The 20,603-nt window shown below is 37.5% G+C and overlaps 1 protein-coding gene across 3 annotated transcripts in view; it reads right to left on the bottom strand.

The window, feature by feature from the left end:
• Window positions 1-11,084: 11,084 nt before the first annotated feature.
• The window catches only part of LOC306873630 (testican-3-like), a gene marked incomplete at its 5' end in the record, with an annotated part of 38,121 nt that continues 28,602 nt past the window's right edge, over window positions 11,085-20,603 (bottom strand). For all 3 annotated transcript variants that reach the window (XM_079423053.1, XM_079423052.1, XM_079423054.1), the window contains 3 exons: window positions 11,085-12,490; window positions 14,156-14,293; window positions 19,227-19,289. In XM_079423053.1, the coding sequence (XP_079279179.1) occupies window positions 12,363-12,490; window positions 14,156-14,293; window positions 19,227-19,289 (329 nt within the window). In that variant the 3' untranslated portion in view covers window positions 11,085-12,362. The remainder of the gene's footprint in view (window positions 12,491-14,155; window positions 14,294-19,226; window positions 19,290-20,603) is intronic.

Here is a 20,603-nt window from a genome sequence, read left to right on the forward strand (position 1 = left end):
AAATGTATGGTCTCATTTGTTCTTCATCTCTCTTCCTCTCTTCTTGTACATTAGACACATTACTAGTGTGTTCTCTGCACTTCTTGAAAGTGAAGTTTTTTGAAAGTCATAATATTTGTTTATGAAGATAGAAAAGTCAAAACTATCTTATATTTGAGCTTCTTCACAATCAAACATTACCTCAGCCAACTTCAGGAGATAACTTGTCATGCTTTTTAAACAATACTAAAGCAATTGCCACAGAGGTTCCCTTCCAGGAACTTCGAGCTGCATCGAAACGCTTATAGGAACGCCTTCAGCGTGACCATGGTCTGAATATTATGTGCAATCAATCCGAAGGAGGGCGAAGCGTCACGGGCGGGGTGACGTCACGACCAGGAAGTATTAAAGCACGTGCGGCGTAGCCGGCTTCAGCTTTCTGTCATTCAGCGAAGCGCTCTGTGTGTGTCAGTCCTATTTATTGTTGTCTGTCTGAGAATAAAGCAGTATAGCTATAAATGCCTAAGTCTGAGGGCAAATATAAACTAAGGGGTGAGAGTTCCAGGCCACGCTTCAGATTGTGTGTGCGTCCTTGCCCTCGCTACATTACGAGCGGGGACACACGCGATCTGTGCGTGGTCTGCCTGGGTGCGGAGCACGCGAAATCGGCTCTCGAGGGAGCCGATTGCCCTCATTGCGACCGGCTGTCGCTACTTACACTCCGCACCCGGAGGGCTCTCTTCGAGGAGGGAGCCTTCACGAGCTCTCTACGCAGTGTTGGTCCCGCTTCTGCCGAGGCAGAGCGGCGGCTGCACTCGTGGGGCTCGCAGATCTGGCGCCCCGTCTCTCGGTTTGGAAGCGGTCTCTTCCCCCCGAGTCGAGGGCTCAACGCTTCGTCTCTCTTCCTCCGAGGAGGTTGATGTGACGAGCGTTCACGAGGTTTCGCCGCCTCGTTCGCCCCAGTATGAAAAAAAAAAGAAATTAGAAAAAAAGATAATTTAAGAGCGAAAGTTTCAGACCGCGTTTCAGGTCGTGTGTTCGTCCTTGCCCTCGCTATATCACGAGTGGGGACACACACGATCTGTGCGTAGTCTGCCTGGGTGCGGAGCACGCGAAATCGGCTCTCGAGGGAGCCGGTTGCCCTGATTACGAGCGGCTGCCGCTGATTACACTCCGCACCCGGAGGGCTCTCTTCGAGGAGGGAGCCTTCACGAGCTCTCTGCGCGGTTTCGGTCCCGCTTCTGCCGAGGCAGAGCGGCGGCTGCACTCATGGGGCTCGCAGGCTGATCTGGCTGGTGAGGGTGAGACGGGTATGTCCTTATCTCCTCCCGTATCCGCCAGATCTGGCGCCCCGTCTCTCGTTTGGAAGCGGTCTCTTCCCCCCGAGACGAGGGCTCGACGCTGCGTCTTTCTTCCTCCGAGGAGGTTGATGTGACGAGCATTCACGACGTTTCGCCGCCTCTTTCGCCCCAGTATGAGGAGCTTTTAGAGGTGGTTACTCGGGCAGTGGCCAAGCTTGACATCAGCTGGTCCCCCAAGAGAGCATCTGAGCCGCAACATCTTTAAGTGGGCAGAGGGTATGGGGCAGGGGGCTGCTGGGCGGACGCAACGTCCTCCGCATACCAGCTCCTCGCGCAGGGAAGCGCAAAAGGTCCTGACGGGCGAGCCCCAGGACCGTGAAGGGCGACCCCCAGGACCGTGGAGTGGAGGGCGACCCCTACTGGGGTGGAGCGGCTTACACCGCGGCACACGTTGACCGCCTCACCTCAGTGCCCTCCAGAGACTTGTCTGCTAACCCTGCCGCTGTTCCAGGGTGCAGCTGGTCCCAGCGAGTGTGCATCTCAGGTCTTTCCGCCCGTGAGCGCAGCGGAGCCGAGAAACTCGCCTCAGCAGCCAGAGCTCGCATCTCCTTCCGGTGGCCGCCTCTATTACACCAGAGGTCAGTCTCGAGAGACTGATTCCCTTAGTAGATCATTTGGCAGCCTGGCAGCGACTGCCGAATGTGTCTCCTTGGGTCCTGCAAACCATAGCGAATGGATATCGCATTCAGTTCGGTGGGCCACCCCCGCCGTTCAACAGGGTTGTTATGACTGCGGTCCGCCCTGAGCAGGCTCTGGTTCTGGAACAGGAAGTTGTTACTTTGCTAAGGAAGGAAGCCATCGAGTTGGTTCCTACAGCCGATACTTCATTGTTCCAAAGAAGGATGGAGGGCTGAGGCCCATGCTGGATTTGCATCTACTGAACCGCTCAGTCAGAAAACTGAAGTTCAAGATGCTTACTGTCAAGCAGGTCGTGTCTCAAATCAGGTCCGAGGACTGGTTCATCATCCTGTGATCCCGTTCGGCCTGCTTCCTCTTGTCCTGACACAGGCAGGGACTTGTCAGTCTGGCGGCGTTGGAATTCTCGTTCCCATAAGCGTTTCGACGCAGCTCGAAGTTCCTGGAAGGGAACGTCTCAGGTTACGTATGTAACCATGGTTCCCTGAAGGGTACGAGACGCTGCGTCGCGTAGCCACACTTCCGGCATCCCTGCCCGCGCTTGCTTCATGAATTGAAACTGAAGCCGGCTCCGCCGCACGTACTTTTATACTTCCTGGTCGTGACGTCACCCCGCCCGTGACGCCTCGCCCTCCTTCGAACTGATTGCACATAATATTCAGAGCATGGTCACGCTGAAGGCGTTCCCATAAGCGTTTCGACGCAGCGTCTCGTTCCCTTCAGGGAACCATGGTTACATGCATAACCTGAGACGTTTTTGGTTGTTTTTCCTCATCCAAATGATATGTAGGCATACACACAGATAAATAAAGAAACACATACATACAGTAGTTAAAATTCAGTTTTAATATGTAATGCACTCATATTAAAATTAAATATTTGAAAAGTGAAAATATCCAAGGCTGTCCAAATTGGACATTAAAAACCCTCAAAACACAAGGAGGTGCCAACACTTATGTTAGTGGTCCATAACGTCTACACTTCAAATGCCATAATGGCTGATTCAGTAGCTAATTTTTCTCTATGTGTTTTTATAGGCACATCAAAAAGTATAGGCTGTCTATATTTTGTTTTATTAAGCTTTTATGCGTCTTGAAAAAGGTGGTTGATTAAGTGGACTAAATTGGACTGAACTGTTGCCAGGGAAATTAAATATCACGTTGTAAAATATCGAATTGTCATATTTAAGTAAAAATCAAAAGTAAAAGTTGCCTTTATGGATGTCTCAAGTTAATTGACAGTTAGAAAATTGTTTAGGTAATTGCATTAAACTAACTGATATTAAAACTACTTGAGTATCAAAAAAAGTAGGTACAGGTAGGTTTTATAAATATGGCACAGCTGACTATTATTGATGGACTCTATTTAGAGCAAATTACTCATAGGATTAATCAATGTTCATTTATAAATATACTTTTCTTCAGTAGATCATGTTTGTTCTTGATGCTAAATAATTGTCTTTTATTAATGTAAAACACATTGTTGGCATGAAGTACAGACATTATGTACTGGAGAAACTGGCTAAACTTTTTATTAGGAGCATAAACATAAAAGACTTGTTCTATGTAAATAGCCTGTTGGAGGTGTATTTGGTGCACTTCTGAAGAGTCAGATTCCGCTTCATGACTCGCTAAAAATTAATCATTTGGATCTCTTTGCCAAAGGATGGCCAACATTTGGTCCTGGTGAGCCACAGACCTTCAGAGTTTTGCTCCAACCTTGGCAAAGTTGGCAATCATTTATCTTTGTCAATCGGTTTGACCAAACTGATCAATTGAGTTGTTTTCTCCAGATTGTTCAGAATTCATAAAAAGTTGTCTTCATTTGTGAGGATTATTGTAATGGGGTGAACGAGACGTGCGGATCCATTTGCAAACTTTATTAAACAAAGACATGGTAAAAAAACACAAGCAGGGTCAAAACATCAGCACACAGGTATGGCACAGACAACATATTAGAATAATCCAAAGGGCAAGAATCGGTGAACAATATCCAGAGAGCTTGACAACAGAACAGGGGTAATCCAGAAATATGAGCGACAGTCCAGATAAGGTACAAACAGAGTCAGAACGGTGAGACAAGGGTAAATCCAGGAAACACAGACTAGAAAACAAGAAACAGGTTCCATATCGCAGCTAAAACTAGGGGAGTAATAAATGCAGACCAATACTGGAACTAAACAGAAACACAGAATTGCTTGGTAAGGCAGCTAACAGTAGGAGAGTGCTATACGCAGAGCAATACTCAGCGATCTGTGAAAGGAAGTTCATGGTTTATGTAGGGTGTGTGATTGTGTGATAATTCTCAGGGGTGAGCATGTGATTGAGACAGCTGTGTGTACTTAGTGCAATGAATGATGGGAAATGCAGTCCAGGGTAATATATGACAGTCTGTGTGGTGTGAGAGTCGATTTGATGGAAGAGTGACCTCTTGTGGCGAGCGAATGAAAGTCCATGGACCGATTTCATGACAATTATAGCCTATTGATGAACAGCATTTCTTTTTGTGCAATAATCCAAAAGCCATTGGAAAAATTCCTACAAAAAACGACATTCCTTTGGCTAAATATAGACCCTTATGCAATAAATGTCATTTTTAAATCATTTATGTGTTTGAATCAGGTTTTACACTTTGGGGATCAAATGACTTTTTGAACAATCATAAACAATGCTAAACTATTGTCATTATTTAATTTTTAAAATAACATGAATTATATTATAATTTTATTTTGTTAAATTATATATTATCAGTGACAGTATTGCTCTGTGAATTACAACAGTTTTGATGAAGTCTGAATTAATAGTTAAAATGTCTGCTAATAGGTGTCTGTAGTATCAGAAAACTACCACCAGATGGCAGCACGCTCTTTAACATCAACACGAAGCCAGGCACATGGACTCAAGAACAGATCGAGTTACACAAACATTGTCTCATTTTGTATTTGTGCCTTAAATCATTCGGTCTGGGGTGGAATCTTAATTCTGAGCATATAGTCACATAAGAGATCTCAGTTCAAGTGTATATCATTAATCTTTCTAGCTTTTTTCTCTCTCTGTGTGTTTGTTTAGCTTGGATTGTGTTTGTTCTGTTGTCGTATAGGCTTGAGGATTCTTCCTTTCTTTTTCTCTTTCACCCTCATTCTTTCTGGGTAATTGCTTAGAGATAACATTGTGATTTTAATTGGATTTTCCCTCGGCACTAATAGGTCTCTTTTGATGGCTAGATTGGAGCCCAGACCATTTTAGAAAAGTTTTTTTTTGTTTTTCCCGTTATTACAATAACGCAGGGCCATAACCACCGTAGACAATATATTAATGGTTGATGAACAGAGCTGGGTAGATTACATACAAATTGTAATCTGTTACTGATTCCAGATTACATGACAAAAATTGTAGTCAGTAACGTAATCTGTTACATTACACATTTTAGGTAATATAATCAGATTACTTTTAGATTACTTTTGATTGAACTCGTTTATCACATTGATTTAAATAGCATTATCTTGTACCATAATGATGTAAAAATGCAAAGACTAAGAAAACTTGTTCCCTTCATTGTAATTTACAACATGAAGCGCATTAAACATTATATTACAGTTTCCCAAACTAGGGTTCGTAAAGGAACTGCAGGGGGGTTGTGAGTTTAATGAAAAGCTGACAATTAATTAAATCATAATAAAATAAATAAAAATAAATAATTTTAAAACAAACTCCCTTTTTTATTTAAATAATTTTTTTCTTTAGTTGAACACCCTTTTGAGGAAAGTCTCTTCACTTGGCGGCCATATTTGCAACGCCTCCAGTCAGCTCATACAAGACAATCTTAATGAACAGGGGAATCCTGAAATCTCAAAAACTGCTCGCTGAACTCACATTGTCAAATCAGCAACAAAAATCTGAAATTAATTGTCCCATGAATGTTGTTTCTTATGCTCAAATAGCGTTTAAAAAGCTTATTTTTCAGGCTAGACCAGGCAATGCACATGCGGAGTCATAACCTGCTTATACTGTGCATATGCATTGGTTAGTCTAGTCAGGTTTCTATGGGAAATTTTACTCTTTCATTTCGAAGGTGGGACTATTCCTCCATATTGCGTGTTGCAGTTTCTCCCATTCATAAGTATAGGAGTGAACAGTCTTTGTGTTTCTATAGTCTTTGTTTTAAATAAAACGCTTACTAAAAAAGATTAAATATTTTTATTTACCTGCATGCCATGTGATCATTAATCAACATCAAAGAAACCGTGAACATGCAAATGTGATACTTTAATTATTGAAATATTTATTTTAAAATCTCAGGGGTACTTAAAGCAAATATATTTGGTGAATAAGGTTTAGATGACGAAAAGTTTTGGAATGCCTGCATTACATGTATCTAAGAAATAACGTGAATATGTTCATTTTAATTAGTTATAATTAATAATACATGGTTAAAAAACCTACAGAGTAATAATTCAAATAAAAATGAATGTGTTCATCAGTAGTTGATGCAATGTTGAAACCATTCTTAAACCTGAAATGATTTTTGTAAATCCAGTGGTCAAATGCTGTCGCCACCTGACTAATGACTGATCTTTGTGTGAATGTCCACAAGACTGGACTATTTATACATATATATAAGTATATAATCAGTAGGCTATTTTAGAAAGGAAAATTTAAAAGATGAAAAAGAGAAATTAGGGGGAATCAATGATTTATGAATAATTTATTGCTATTGTGTGAATATGTAATCATGTAATCCATAAAAAAGTAACTGTAGTCTGATTACGAGTATTTTAAAATGTAATTTACTCTGATTACAAGTACTTAATTTTTGGAATCTGATTACGTAATCCAGATAACATGTAATCAGTTACTACCCAGCTCTGTTGATGAATACATTCGGATTTATAAAGTTCAATCTATTTTAACCACTACTGATTGTATCTCTCTCTTTGGCAGCATTGTGTTTCCAGGAACTTTCTGTAGGTGATATTGTTAGCCAGTAGGTGGTGTCAAGTGACATTGAATCACTCACTCCACCGGTTCATTTAAAACACTACTGACTCGTTCAGTGCTGTGTGGTGCTTGGCTTCGTTTGGAACTATTTTTACCTTCAGAGCAAAACTAGACAAAGTATCTGGCCTAAAATGTAAGTTACTCAACTTTTTTATTGGACAGTTGTATAAAAATATCACACAATCATGCTGTTGGTCTGAATATAAACAAGATTCTGAATTAGCACATGTGATATTGCTGTATATCACAACTACAGTTGTGTTTATAACTTTAAATGCTCATTTGGTGGCATGAGATTGCTACATGTCATTGTTCTAATGCGGTTATATATGTATGTAATTGTAACAGTAATTCCTTTTCTTCATTCTGTCTGTCTCCCTGTCTTTCTCATTTTCCTTTTATCCCCCATTTCTCTATTTGTGTCTGTCTGTGTCTGGTTGTTTCATTAGTTTGTATTGATGAATGGATCAGGAGATTCAAGTGGACATTGATCTGTGCAACACACACACACACACACACACACACACACACACACACAGTCACCTCCAAGTTTCAGATGAAAACAGCATCTCTGCTTTCCTCATCTCTCTCCTCTCTTCTCCTCCCTTCCTCTCTCCCTCTCTGAGCACCTTCCTCTTTTTAATCATGATGATGATTACACTCTTTTTGTCTGCCAGTAAAGCCTTTTATCACCCACCTCTCAGATAACTGGAAAGTCCCATTATTCCCACACAATCACACACAGTAATTCCAGGAAACACACGCTGATTCTCTGCACACACCTGTTGTGGTAGGTTTAGTTCTGTTGCTATGTTGCTTTTTTTTATACAGTCAATTAATGGATTAACCTGCCTGACCTTTGACAGACACAGAAAACCAGTCAATGTTGAACAATGAAGATCAAATTTCCTAGGCCTTTTTTCCCAATGTTATTTGATATGATTATGATATGGGTTGCAGTTTTGTTGGGCACAATTTTGAATTTAACAATTGACTCCTTTTCAATTCATGAGAGAGAACTGAATTGAATTGACTATCGTTTACAGGATTGAAATTGAAATCAGAATAACAAAAAAAGAAAAATACAATTAAAAAAATTCACAGAACAGAGTTTCATTAGTCATCAAGTTTTGTAAGAAAATAATAAATTATTAATTTTGATTAACCTGTTTTTGTGTGTGTGTGAATATATAATATATATATATATATATATATATATATATATATATATATATATATATATATATATATATATATATATATATATATATATATATTAGACACACACTCGCACCCACCTACAATATACATACATAAAATACTTTTTTTCTGTAGGCGGTATTTTATTACTCTAATGTAATCTAATGTTTCTGGATATACTGAAAAACTTCATATGTTGTGTTTAACATGTCTAAAACATTTTATTCATTTGGAAACCCAGGAAGTATCAGTGTGTCTGTCTCTTTAAAGACTCAGAATTGGACAAAGTGGCATCTGCTTTAAGTGTGCCATCAAGTAGTTACAAACTATAACTCTCCCCAGTCTTCTATTTGCTCTGGTTGCTAAGCAATGCTGGAAATAGTTTATTACCCAATGCAATTCCACCTCCATCAGTTTTCTACTGGAAACTAGACACATGCACATGCGCACACACACACACACACACACACACACACACACACACACACACACACACACACACACACACACACACACACACACACACACACACACAAATAGATCAATATGACCCCTAGGGAAGGTTAGGACCAGTATTTTGCATTTACAGTAAAATCTGTGCTTGGGTAAAAACTTCTGATAAAAACTGCACAGGGCAATAATAACAGAAACTAGGAATCGATGAGCAATGGAGAAGAGTTGTTGACCATGTGACCACTTCATTTTTAATGGGCTTCTTAAATGCTGATATGGGCAGAAAAGATCCGCCAGCTTGCTCCACACAAGATAAGGGAGGTGGAACAGTCATTGATCGAAGCTAATGATTTTCACATTAAATTGGAGGAAAGGACAGAGACAAAGAGTCAGAGCGAGCGAGGATGGGGGGAAATGTTTCTTCCTCTTCTAATTCTGCAGTAGAAATGACACATCAAGATAAACCTTCCAGCAGCAGTGTTCAACAGTGCTCTGTTAGATAGCCACCAACTCAGGCCTAGTAGGTAAAACCAAATATTTTACATTGATTTTGATGTGCAAATACAATAAATAGTTAAAATCTGAAGTTATTACTTTAAGGACCTATTTCAACCTGTCTGCACCAGTGAAAATGACTGCTTGGTTTAACAACAAAACATTTGGAACGGTGTTAAAGGAATAGTTTACCCAAATTTTCTTTCTTTCTTTTATTTATTTATATAAATTTATATTTATATAAATGGATTAACAATGTATTATGTAATTTTACTGTAAAATACCGTCAAAGATATGATTTTAGCAAATACAAACTATGGATTACTGTATAATTTACAGTAAACAAAAACAGTAAAATGACTTACATTTCCAGTCCCTAAGTGACATTATATTTTCTTTAAATAGTTTTATGTATACATTAGTCATGTTTTATGAACTGATTCTTCACGTGCCATTCTGTTGTACCACCTGTATTATTATGGTGGCTATCAGTGCATTTTAAAGAAGAAAGCAGATTTTGATAGTTCATGTAGATTGGTATATTTGATGTTTTTATGAATAAAAAAAGTGTATGGTTATAAGTTGATATATACAGGCACCGATATGCCATCACATAATACCCGAAACAATGCCACTGTTTTGTCTGTCTATCTATCTATCCATCTATCATTTTAACCTTTTTTAAAACAGTGTAGACAATTGAACTTTAGGGTTTGACAAGAAATAATAATGGCATGCAGGTTTGAAATAACATGAGGGTAATTAAACAGATTAGTGTGCATAGACAGATTTATCCATTTTGAGGTGGACTATTCCCTGAACTACACTAAGTATAATCTAAATGTCTTAAAGATATTCTGCAGTGGCTTTATACAGCATTTTTGGGTGCTATTGTTTCCTAAATTTAGGTTGCTCCTCAACCTCAACAAATTCTGAACTGCAATGAAAAATTCATTTAGATCACTGCCTTGTGTTTGTTCCAGGAAAATTAAATAGGTCTTCATTCAGCTAAAGCTAGAATTAACCTCGTTTTGTTTTTTTTAAAGAGGCTAAGGGTCAATGTACAGTATGTGTTGTGAGTCTTGATGTTTTTTTTGTATTTGAAGCGGTTTGAGGCTGAACTTCTAATTTGGCCGATTATGTAAAGAGAATTTCAATCTGAAGCCTCTGTCTCTGGGAGATTGAGGAAAACTGGTCTGGTAATCTTGAAAACATGATGAAACCAGTGATCACTGTCACCTATAAAAATAGACTGTTTTATGTTTTTTAAGAACTGCTTGCAAATCTTATGTTATAGAAATTCAATCTTTTATTGCTGCTTTGTGTGTTTGTGTACATTTAGTACTATTGGCATTCAAACCTAACTACATTTGCATTCTGGATCGTTTGTGTTTGTGTTTGTGTGTGGGACTTCAATCCAAAGCCAGCAGTAGTGTGATTTTTCTGTGACAGGAAGAGTAAAAGCTGTTGAATGAAAACACGTTCTGTTTATCCAGTTGGTTCCTTTTAGAGAGCTGTGGACAGACTCAAACTAATACACACACTCACACAGCCTTACGTTACACACATGCATAGTAAAATTTAGTATGTGTTCTAGTAGATTCCAAGCCATTCATTTCTCTTTGCATCATATTTTAATTGAATTTTGAAGAGATCAAATGACTAAAATACAACAGAAAGAGTGTAATCTTGATCCAGAGACACATACACACATTAGTTGACAGGCACATGCTTGTGTTTTAAGGATTAAACAAGTGTTCAACCACACAGATGCCCCGGTTTACTTGTGTGTGTGTTTGAGTCTGAGAAATTGTGGTATATAAAATATTAAAATTGCATTTATACATAATGCAGCACTAACCAGACCAGACACACAGGAGTTCTCTTTCTCCTTCTCTGACACGCACACACACACACACACACACACACACACACACACACACACACACACACACACACAATTACTGTACAAAAACTCTTTTTTGGTCTGTGTAACTTTATTTGAGCAAATTATACTGTATGTATACTGTAAAAAACAAACCAAAATGTGTTATCTCTGACAACAGCTGGACAACACTGATAAAGGTGGTTCCTTTAACCTCTGAAACGGATTATCATAAACTCATTCGACCTAATAACTTTATTTTATTTTTCCAGAAAACACCACAATGCCCATAGAAGGAAATTTATATTTTCATATGCACATCATGAAAACAAATCTGACAGAAAATGCAAAAGCACTGAGAGGGATGAGGAGAATAAGTGACAGCAGCAGCATCTATCATATAATTTGTCGTCTACAATAACATATGCAAACTAACTAATCATTTTCACTTTCTCCTATAGACCAAAACAACAGAGAATGTGACGCAAAAACCTTGTATGGCAGTCAAGTTCTACATTCTAACACTAAATATCTTCTCTCTTTATCCCCAGACCTCTTTTCCACCGCTCCTCCAAGTTGCGTCAAAGGCACCTCATGCCCAAGGACTGCCAAAGTGTTTACAAGATGTGTGTGTGTGTGTGTGTGTGTGTGTGTGTGTGTGTTTAAGCCTCTGTAAATAGCATGACTCTGTCCTTTTCTAACATCGATTGCAGTCACATCTATTTTATGGTGTGGTCACTCCAGGCCGGGTCTTAACAATTTCAAACAAGTTTGCTCTAGAATGTCCACCTTTACATATCAAACACTGATACATTTTGATAGTTCATCTGTAATTTTAAGTATTCATTCTGCTGATGAAATCAAAAATCAATGTAGGTATGTGATTTATGGTGAACCGTTATGAGATGTGTGAATACGGATGTTAACTCCTCATGGCATGAGTGTAAAATCACATCCTATCAGGTGCAAAGAGTTCCAGAGCGAATTTCTCATGAAATCATGACGTCAGGTGGGTTGTATTTGTGTGCATGTTTATAAGTGCAAACATTTAACCCTCAATAATCTCTCATCAAACCCGCTTATGAATTCCTGAACTTCCAGGTCTGTCAATATATGTATTCACTTTGGATGAATATAAGAAAAGTAATAAAAATGATATGTGGTTATTGAGTTTTGATAATAATTTTGTACAAATGTTATACGGCACAGGGGTAGATGAACCCTTTAGTAATGTTACTACTGCACTCTGCCGAGATCACCTAGAAACGTGCTTTAAGACCAAATGAAAGTCTGTTATTTATTTGGTTCCTTGTTGTTCAATGTTTTAAAATAATAAAAAAGACAGCGGAAAATGGATTATGACAAGTACCCATATTCATCATCAATTTGTTCATATTCATCATCTTCATCATTTACAATATCACCATCTTCATCGTCTGAGAGCAGAGAGTCACCACTGCCAAAATCTCCGGAAGACTCCACGGCTGTAAGGAAAAACAGTAGCTGTTTTAATTTCTTGACTTTTAGCTGTTCAAATTAATGCATTTTGTTGCTGTTTTTCTTGAATCTAAAGTTTTGGAACGAGTAAGATTTTTTTTTTTAAATATGAAATTGATACTTTTATTCAGAAAGGATGCATTTAACTGATAAAAAGTTAAATGAATAGAAAAAATTTCAAAAGATTTCTATTTTAAATGTTGTTCTTTTGCACTTTCTATTCATCAAAGAGTCCTCACAAATATGTAGCACATGTATCCTGTTTCCACAAAAATATTAAGAAGCATCACCGTTTTCAACATTGATAATAAAATTGTTAATCGAGCACCAAATCAGAATATGTGACCGTGTACCACAAAACCAGTAATAAGGGTAATTTTTTACAAATTTAAATTTATACGTCGTTTGAAAGCCGAATAGATAAGCTTTCCAATGATGTATGGTTTGTTAGGATATGGCAATATTTGGCTGAAATATAACTATTTGAGAATCTGAGGGTGCACAAAAAAAAATCTAAATAGAGAAAATCACCAAAACGAAGTCTTAGCAATGCATATTACTAATCAAAAATTAAGTTTTAATATATTTATGGTAGGAAATTTACAAAATATCTTCATGGAACATGATCATCATCTTTACTTAATATCCTAATCTTTTTTGGCATAAAAGAAGAATCAATCATTTCGACAGATACAATGTATTGTTGGCCATTGCTACAAATATACCTGAGTTTTGTGGTCCAGGGTCACATATTAGAATGATTTCTGAAGGATCATGTGACACTGAGGGATGGAGTAATTGTAAAAAAAAAAACCATTACAATTTTAAACTATTATTTTAAATATTAGTAATATTACACAATATTACGGTTTTACTGGATGGTGGGCATAAGAGACTTCATTCATAAACATTTAAAAAATCTTACTAACCTCCAACTTTTGAATGGTAGTATAGTACTAAAGACAAATGGTTTAATAATAATTTAACCAATAATTTGTTACAGTATTTGGTTGCATATTTTCCTTTAAACTTTTATGGAATGTGCACATAATACTCCTCCAGACTCATGCATCAAAGCATGTTCTCATACACAGTCTATTATAGATTATTTTTAAGCATCATGCATTGTGTTTGGGCTCATTTTATTCAAAGGACACCACACGAGACACTTTTTTTCATTGAATCTTCTTTGACAGTTGTGCCACATCTCCCAGTTTTTTTTCTTTTTCTCCAGCATCTCAGGCCATGAACACCACTTAAAAAAATGTGTCATTTTAAAAACAGTGAGATGTGGCACAATTTTTTTATTGGACACCATAATTAATTGAAGTGATTTCACAAATACTTGCTATAGTCTGATGGTCAAAATACCTGCAGTACTTTTAAATATACACTACTTATATTTTAAATTCCATATTGTATGATCTATATATATATTTTTTGAGATCTTTTTTGTATAAACTTTATAATTCATTAGCTAAATAAAACTAGCCATTCCAGTTGGAAAGATTATGTAAAATGTAAAATGATCAGTTTTTAGATCACATCAGCCTAGAAGTCACTGAATCCCTACATTGTACAGATTAAAAGCATTACTTATTTTATTATTTTTCCAAAATATCTGAGGTGTCAAATGATGCACCCCCTCTTACCACAGTCAGCAGGGCCGTGGGTACGAGACCCAGCAATCTCATTTCCATAGCGGCCCACACACCAGCAATGACCACTGCTGCCATGACACTGGTGAGGCCTATAGAAGCCATCCTCATCACAGGAGGGGATGTACGGACCTACACACACACACACACACACACATACATCAGCATCAGTCCTAATGTCAGAAAACATTGCATCACAGGCAAGATTATACACAGGCACCGAGTGTGTCTCACAGCCACACTCACACAGATAGGGAGATGATATATTCAATGTCAAAGAACATAACTGTCACCCCCGAGAGCTTGCTCTCTCCCTCTCTCTCCGTGTCGCTCATGCACATTCATTGCATTTCAACTTCACAGATTCTACAGAATCACCATAGTCAAGCTTTTTTTTTTATCTTTCTCTCTTTTTTTGTCTTTTTATAATTCAATGCCGGAAGCCACAGAGCCGTCACTGTGTGTTCCACTCAGGGGAGAAACAGCAGTTAAAAATATCCTTCTTTTCATGTCCAATTTCCCCTCATCTCATTCCCCTGCTCAAATTAAACACGCAACCTTCAGAGAGAGGGAAAGAAACTTGAGTGATTTCTTGCTTTAATAGAATTAATGTTGGCTTCCCTCTGTTTGACAGCTTGGTTGTACTGTAACTATGTTTAGTGACTACATGTCTACATGAACATGGTGTAAAATACTGGTAACATTGCAAGTCTGGTGTTTATAGCTGAGGCTCACAAAGTATTATGATTTAGGATGTTTGAGTAACATAACAGATTTTTGTTTTAGTTTGTAATGTTACATTTAGTTGATTGTGTAGTCTAGTCAGGTATAAATAACAATGATACAATTTTTTTTTTTGTATAGTGATGCAATGCATCATGTAATCCCTATTTTGGCAGAATGTAATGACAATCAGTAGTCAGGACAGCTAAGAGGATTGTCGGTGCCCCTCTGCCCAACCTCCAAGATCTTCACATCTCCAGAGTGAGGAAAAGGGCTAAGAAAATCACTTTGGACCCCTCACACCCAGTCCACTCTCTCTTCCAACTGTAGACTTCTGGTCGGCGCTATAGAGCACCAACCACCAGAACAGCCAGGCACAACAACAGCTTTTTCCCGCAGGCTATATTCAGCCTGAACAATTAAAACTTCCATAACTATAAACTGTCCATTATAACTGACATAGAATCCGAAATTTGGACATTTGTAAACTGCACACTTGTAAATAACATTTCTGTACATTCATTTAAACATTTTTTTTCTATACTTCTGTATATAGTGTATTATTTAATTTTTCTTATATTAGTGTTATATTCCATCTCTACTGTGCTATTCCTATGTATGTCTGCACTATGTCCATATTTTCTTCTGCACTGGAAGCTCCAGCTGTCAAGTCAAATACCTTGTGCGTGTGTAAACATATTGTGTAATAAAGCTCTTTCTTCTTTCTATTTGGGGCAGTCGTGGCCTGATGGATAGAGAGTTGGACTTGTAACCCGAAGGTCGTGGGTTTGAGTTTCAGGTCCGGCAGGGATTGCAGGTGGGGGGAGTGAATAACCAACACTCTCTCCACCCTCAATACCATGACTGAGGTGAGACCCTTGAGCAAGGCTGCTTCCCCAACCCCCAACTGCTTCCCGGGTGCCGCAGCAATGGCTGCCCACTGCTCCGGGTGTATGTTCACTTCTGTGTGTACACTTGGATGGGTTAAATGCAGAGCACAAATTCCGAGTATGGGTCACCATACTTGGCCACACACCACTTCCCTTTCCCTATTTGGTTCTTCTTCTTTTTTTCAAAATTTGTTTCAAGCATATTTTAAAGAATATGATGTAGGCAACTAACTTGATTTTTAATTAAATACAGTAGCTCTTTTTTTGATTGCATTAATTAGCTCATAGATAATAAAAAATACCCAATAAATTCCTGCATATAAGACTACTTAACATATATTCAAATAGTCACAGACTTTTTCATTAACTGTTCCCATCTGGTGGAATGACCTGCCCAACTCAATCCGAGCAGCCGAATCCTTACTCATCTTCAAGAAACGGCTAAAAACTAATCTGTTCCATCTTTACTTGACCCTCTAACTCTAGCACTCTCTATTCTAATTTTATTTGATCTATGTCTTTTTATTTAAAATAAATAAATAAAATTAAATAATAATAATAATAATAATAATTATCTGTACTGCGTTAGGCTAACCAAGACTTGTAATAGCACTTGCACATTGTTGCTCTTTTGTTGGTTTTGATTGCTTCTTATGTCCTAATTTGTAAGTCGCTTTGGATAAACGCGTCTGCTAAATGACTAAATAAATAAATAAATATTCAATGTGATTTAAGGTAACATTTTTGAATGTTTTTGAAAGAAGTCTCTTATGCTCACCAAGGCTGTATTTATTTAATCAATGTACAGTAAAAACAGTAACATTGTTAAATATTTTTACAGCTTAAAACCATTTTCTATTTGAATATATTTTAAAATGCAATGTATTCCTATGATGACAAAGCTGAACTTTTCAGCAGCCATTACTCCAGTTTTCAGTGTTATACTGTATGATTCTTCAGAAATCATTCTAATACGCTGATTTGGTGCTTAAATAACATTTCTTATCAATGTTGTCAAAATCAATCAAAAACAGTTGTGCAGCTTATGTTTGTGGAAATGTAAATATTTTTTTTTTCAGGATTCTTTTCAAACTATATGAAGTTTGAAAGAACAGCATTTATTTAAAATTGAAAAATGTGTTAAATGTGTGTGTATATATATATATATATATATATATATATATATATATATATATATATATATATATATATATATATATATATATATATATATATATATATATATATATTTTTTTTTTTTTTATTATTAGTTTTTTTTTACAGTCACTTATGATCAATTTAATGTATCCTGGCTGAATAAAAGTTTAGATTTCTTTAAAAAAAAAGTCTTGCTGGGGGATCACGTGACGCTTTCATGAGCCAAGTCGCACATTAGCTGAGCTCTGTGTATATTACCATTTTTTACTGTTGTTCGTCGTCTTTTTTTTACATTTGGGGTAGTTTTTTCATTTGTCGTTGGTCTGGAGATGTCACACAGTCAGAAACTCGCTTATCTCTCACTGTCATCCTCGCCGATTAAAAAGAAAACAAAACCAGCAGCCGCGGCGGGCCGAGCCGACATTGAAGATACTGTAATATGGTCACTATAAAGCGATTTGAGGACATTTTGAAGGCTGAATTAGCAGCAATGCGCACCTAATTCTCCTCTCACATGACTACAATCCAGAATATATGCTCTAAAGTTGACCTTTTAATCGGGGAACAGAGAGAGCGAAAAAAAAGTGATCGGCGAACACTGTGCGTCTGGATGCCCTCGAGCAGCAGGTGACTGATTTACAAGACCGCAGCAGATGCAGTTATCTCCGCCTGCTGGGACTGCCTGAAGGGGCTGAGAAGGATGACCCAATCGGCATTTTGAAACGGTCACTGCCGATTTGGATCCCATCACTTGTGGGCAGAGATATCGAGATCGAACGCGCGCATCGAGTTCACTCCAGAGCTTCAACTGATCTCTCCAAACCGTGAGTGTTTCTCTTCAAACTGTTACGATACAACGACAGGAATTTGATTCTAAATGAAGCAAGATGCCGTGGTCCTGTGAAAGCGGGTGATGGTGCGATGTTGAGCTTCTTCCCCGATTTCTCTCCTGCGATGGCAAAGAGGCGGAGCTCCTTCAGTGCAGTACGGAAGGAATTGAAAGAGGCAGGTCTGCAGACCTTTCTTCAGTATCCAGCAACTCTGAAGATCGTCATGAAATACGGCGAGACCAAACTAATGCACTCACTGGACGAAGCGTGTCGGTTCTTGAGCTCCATTCCTGCTCCTCATTCTCCTGGGATGGACGTGGCATAAGGGTTTGATAATACTGAGTGACTCGACTTCTGATTTACTGATCTAGAACTTCATGTATCAATCGGCTACTGGCAGTTCTTCATGTAAGCTAGGAAACTTGGTATCACTAATGTACAGTTTTCAATGTACATGATACAATTATTTATGTTTGTTTCCTCGTTATGGAAAGTACACATACTCGTTTTTTTTTTTTTAACCCCACTTATCACTCGTGTGAATTCAAAGTTATTCTGTTCTCTTATAATAGGGCTAATGGTGGTGTTCAAAAGAATGGTACTGGCTGTCATGTTAGTGTCACTGATTAAGACAGGGGAGGGTGGCAGCCTGGGGTTTTCACCCCAGTCTGTAAAAGTTTTATGGCAGACTTGAGTTAATTCATTTGCAGTGGTACAACTTTCTCTCATTTGTTCAGTTCTCTTATTTGTTTGATAGTAATGATTGAAATTAATATACTGTAAGAAGTTGTAATGTCAATGGTTTAAATGGCCCCATAAACGTACAAGTTTTTTACAACTACTGCAACGAAAAAAGGTTGACATTGCTTTGATCCAGAAAGCTCATTTGTGGATGGATGATGTTCATAGATGCAATAAATATTACGAGGTGGTCTCGTTTGCTGCGACTGACAATAAAACTAAAGGTGTTTTTAATAACTGTTTGAAGAAATTTAAATATTTCCATTTTAGACAGAAATGGTGATAATGCTGACAGAATTGCCTGTACATCCATTGGGAAAAGTAATTCTCCCTGATCCTAACTGATAACTCTGTTGTTTCTACTTCATTTGTTTGCTCTTTTCTCCTCGTACAATCATGCAGACCATTGTTGTTTTTATATTCATGTTATTTTTTTTTTGTTATTTTCATGTACTTAGTTTGCCTTTTAAATATAATAACATAAAAATTGTTCACACAAAAAAAAAAGTCTTACTGACCCCAAACATTTGAACAAGTGTTAAGTGTATATTTAAAAGAATTGTACTTAAGATGGATTTACTTAGATTTAAGATGGCTGTTGGCAGATTTTGGAACTGGGACCAGGATAACTCCATTAAACATGATCTTGCATTACAAACAAGCACCACTTTGTTCATGAGAAAATTACATGTATAAACAAAACGCACAAGAGAATGAATTTACCCAGTAATTTCTTCCCAGCTTGCTGTCTGTGGATGATGGAGATCTCTGACTGGCAGGGAGCTTCTGAAACACATTGATTTCAGATCAGCAGTGAGAAAGATACCTCCACCATTATTCCTCTGGTAGAGAGATTTTAACTGCAGGCATTATGTCATTTATCTCAGAACTAGATTATCTCACAATACTGCATAATTTCTAGAATGACTTTTTGTTGTAACGGTTAATGATGTTCTGTCTTAATGTCCTAGTTTTCTTTCTCAGATGAACTTACACACCAGGCTGTTTGTGCTTTATACAGTGTACGGTAACACTTTACAATAAATTAACATTAAGATCAATTTATTTTAAACTTTATTTAAAAATAGTGTTCGTTCAGAACAAATTAACTACTGGTAATCTAATTTAATAAGCTATATACTCTGAAATACATAATTTTCATTTATAAATTATTGCATTGACTGGTAAAATATTTTTGTATAACACCGCTAAAATATTTGAGCTTTGGCCATAGAAACATACTGGTACTACTTTCATGTTTGTTCACATCAAGGTCCTGATCTCCCTGTCAGGGTTTATTAAGCTTTACGCAACTGTTTTGTAACTTTCATGTATTTAGTCCTATTAGTTAGTGTGCTTGTGTGAAGGTGAGAGAAAGTAGTTCTTTATCTTGAATTTCTTGAAAGCATGTGGAATAGTATTTGCATTTGCAGGGCCTAGTCTGTGATTTTACTGCCGTCCAAATCCAACATTTCTGTTTTTCTCACACCATATACGTAACAATTCTCAGCCGAATTACCTACTGTTTTTGATAAACACCAAGGTCGTGTGGTACATTTTTGTCTGAATCCACATCTCTGAATTTACAAAAGGGGATCAATTCAAAAGTCATTATGTAAATACTTTTTGACCACTGCCAAGCACTGTACAGTAACTCCGCTTTGTGGTAATTTGCATGCATTTTAAAGACAGACACATTCATTACTGAAATGCTGGAAAGTATTTACAAGAACAATATTTTATCTAATCATTTGAAATGGGCCATTGTTATGGCAGCAACAGGTATGCAATATAACTTTAAATAAGTAGTGGAGTCAAATGTTTACCTTACGTTCATTAAAGGATGCATTTCCACATTTAAAAAAAATCCCTCCTTCTGAGATAAAATGTAACAGAAAACCATTTTCCTATTATTAAATTAAATGTTAATTTAATAATTGTCCAATCAATGTAACTGACCATGTAAGGAACACAAATTCACACATCCACCATGAATTTATCTTCATCTGAACGCATGAATTTTATCACTGAGGAGCCATGCAGATTTATTTTTACAGATGACAGCCTGAGAAACAATTACTGTCTGAATTGGGCTGAAGT

Source organism: Barbus barbus, assembly GCF_936440315.1.
Source record: "Barbus barbus genome assembly, chromosome: 8".
Classification (NCBI taxonomy): domain Eukaryota; kingdom Metazoa; phylum Chordata; class Actinopteri; order Cypriniformes; family Cyprinidae; genus Barbus; species Barbus barbus.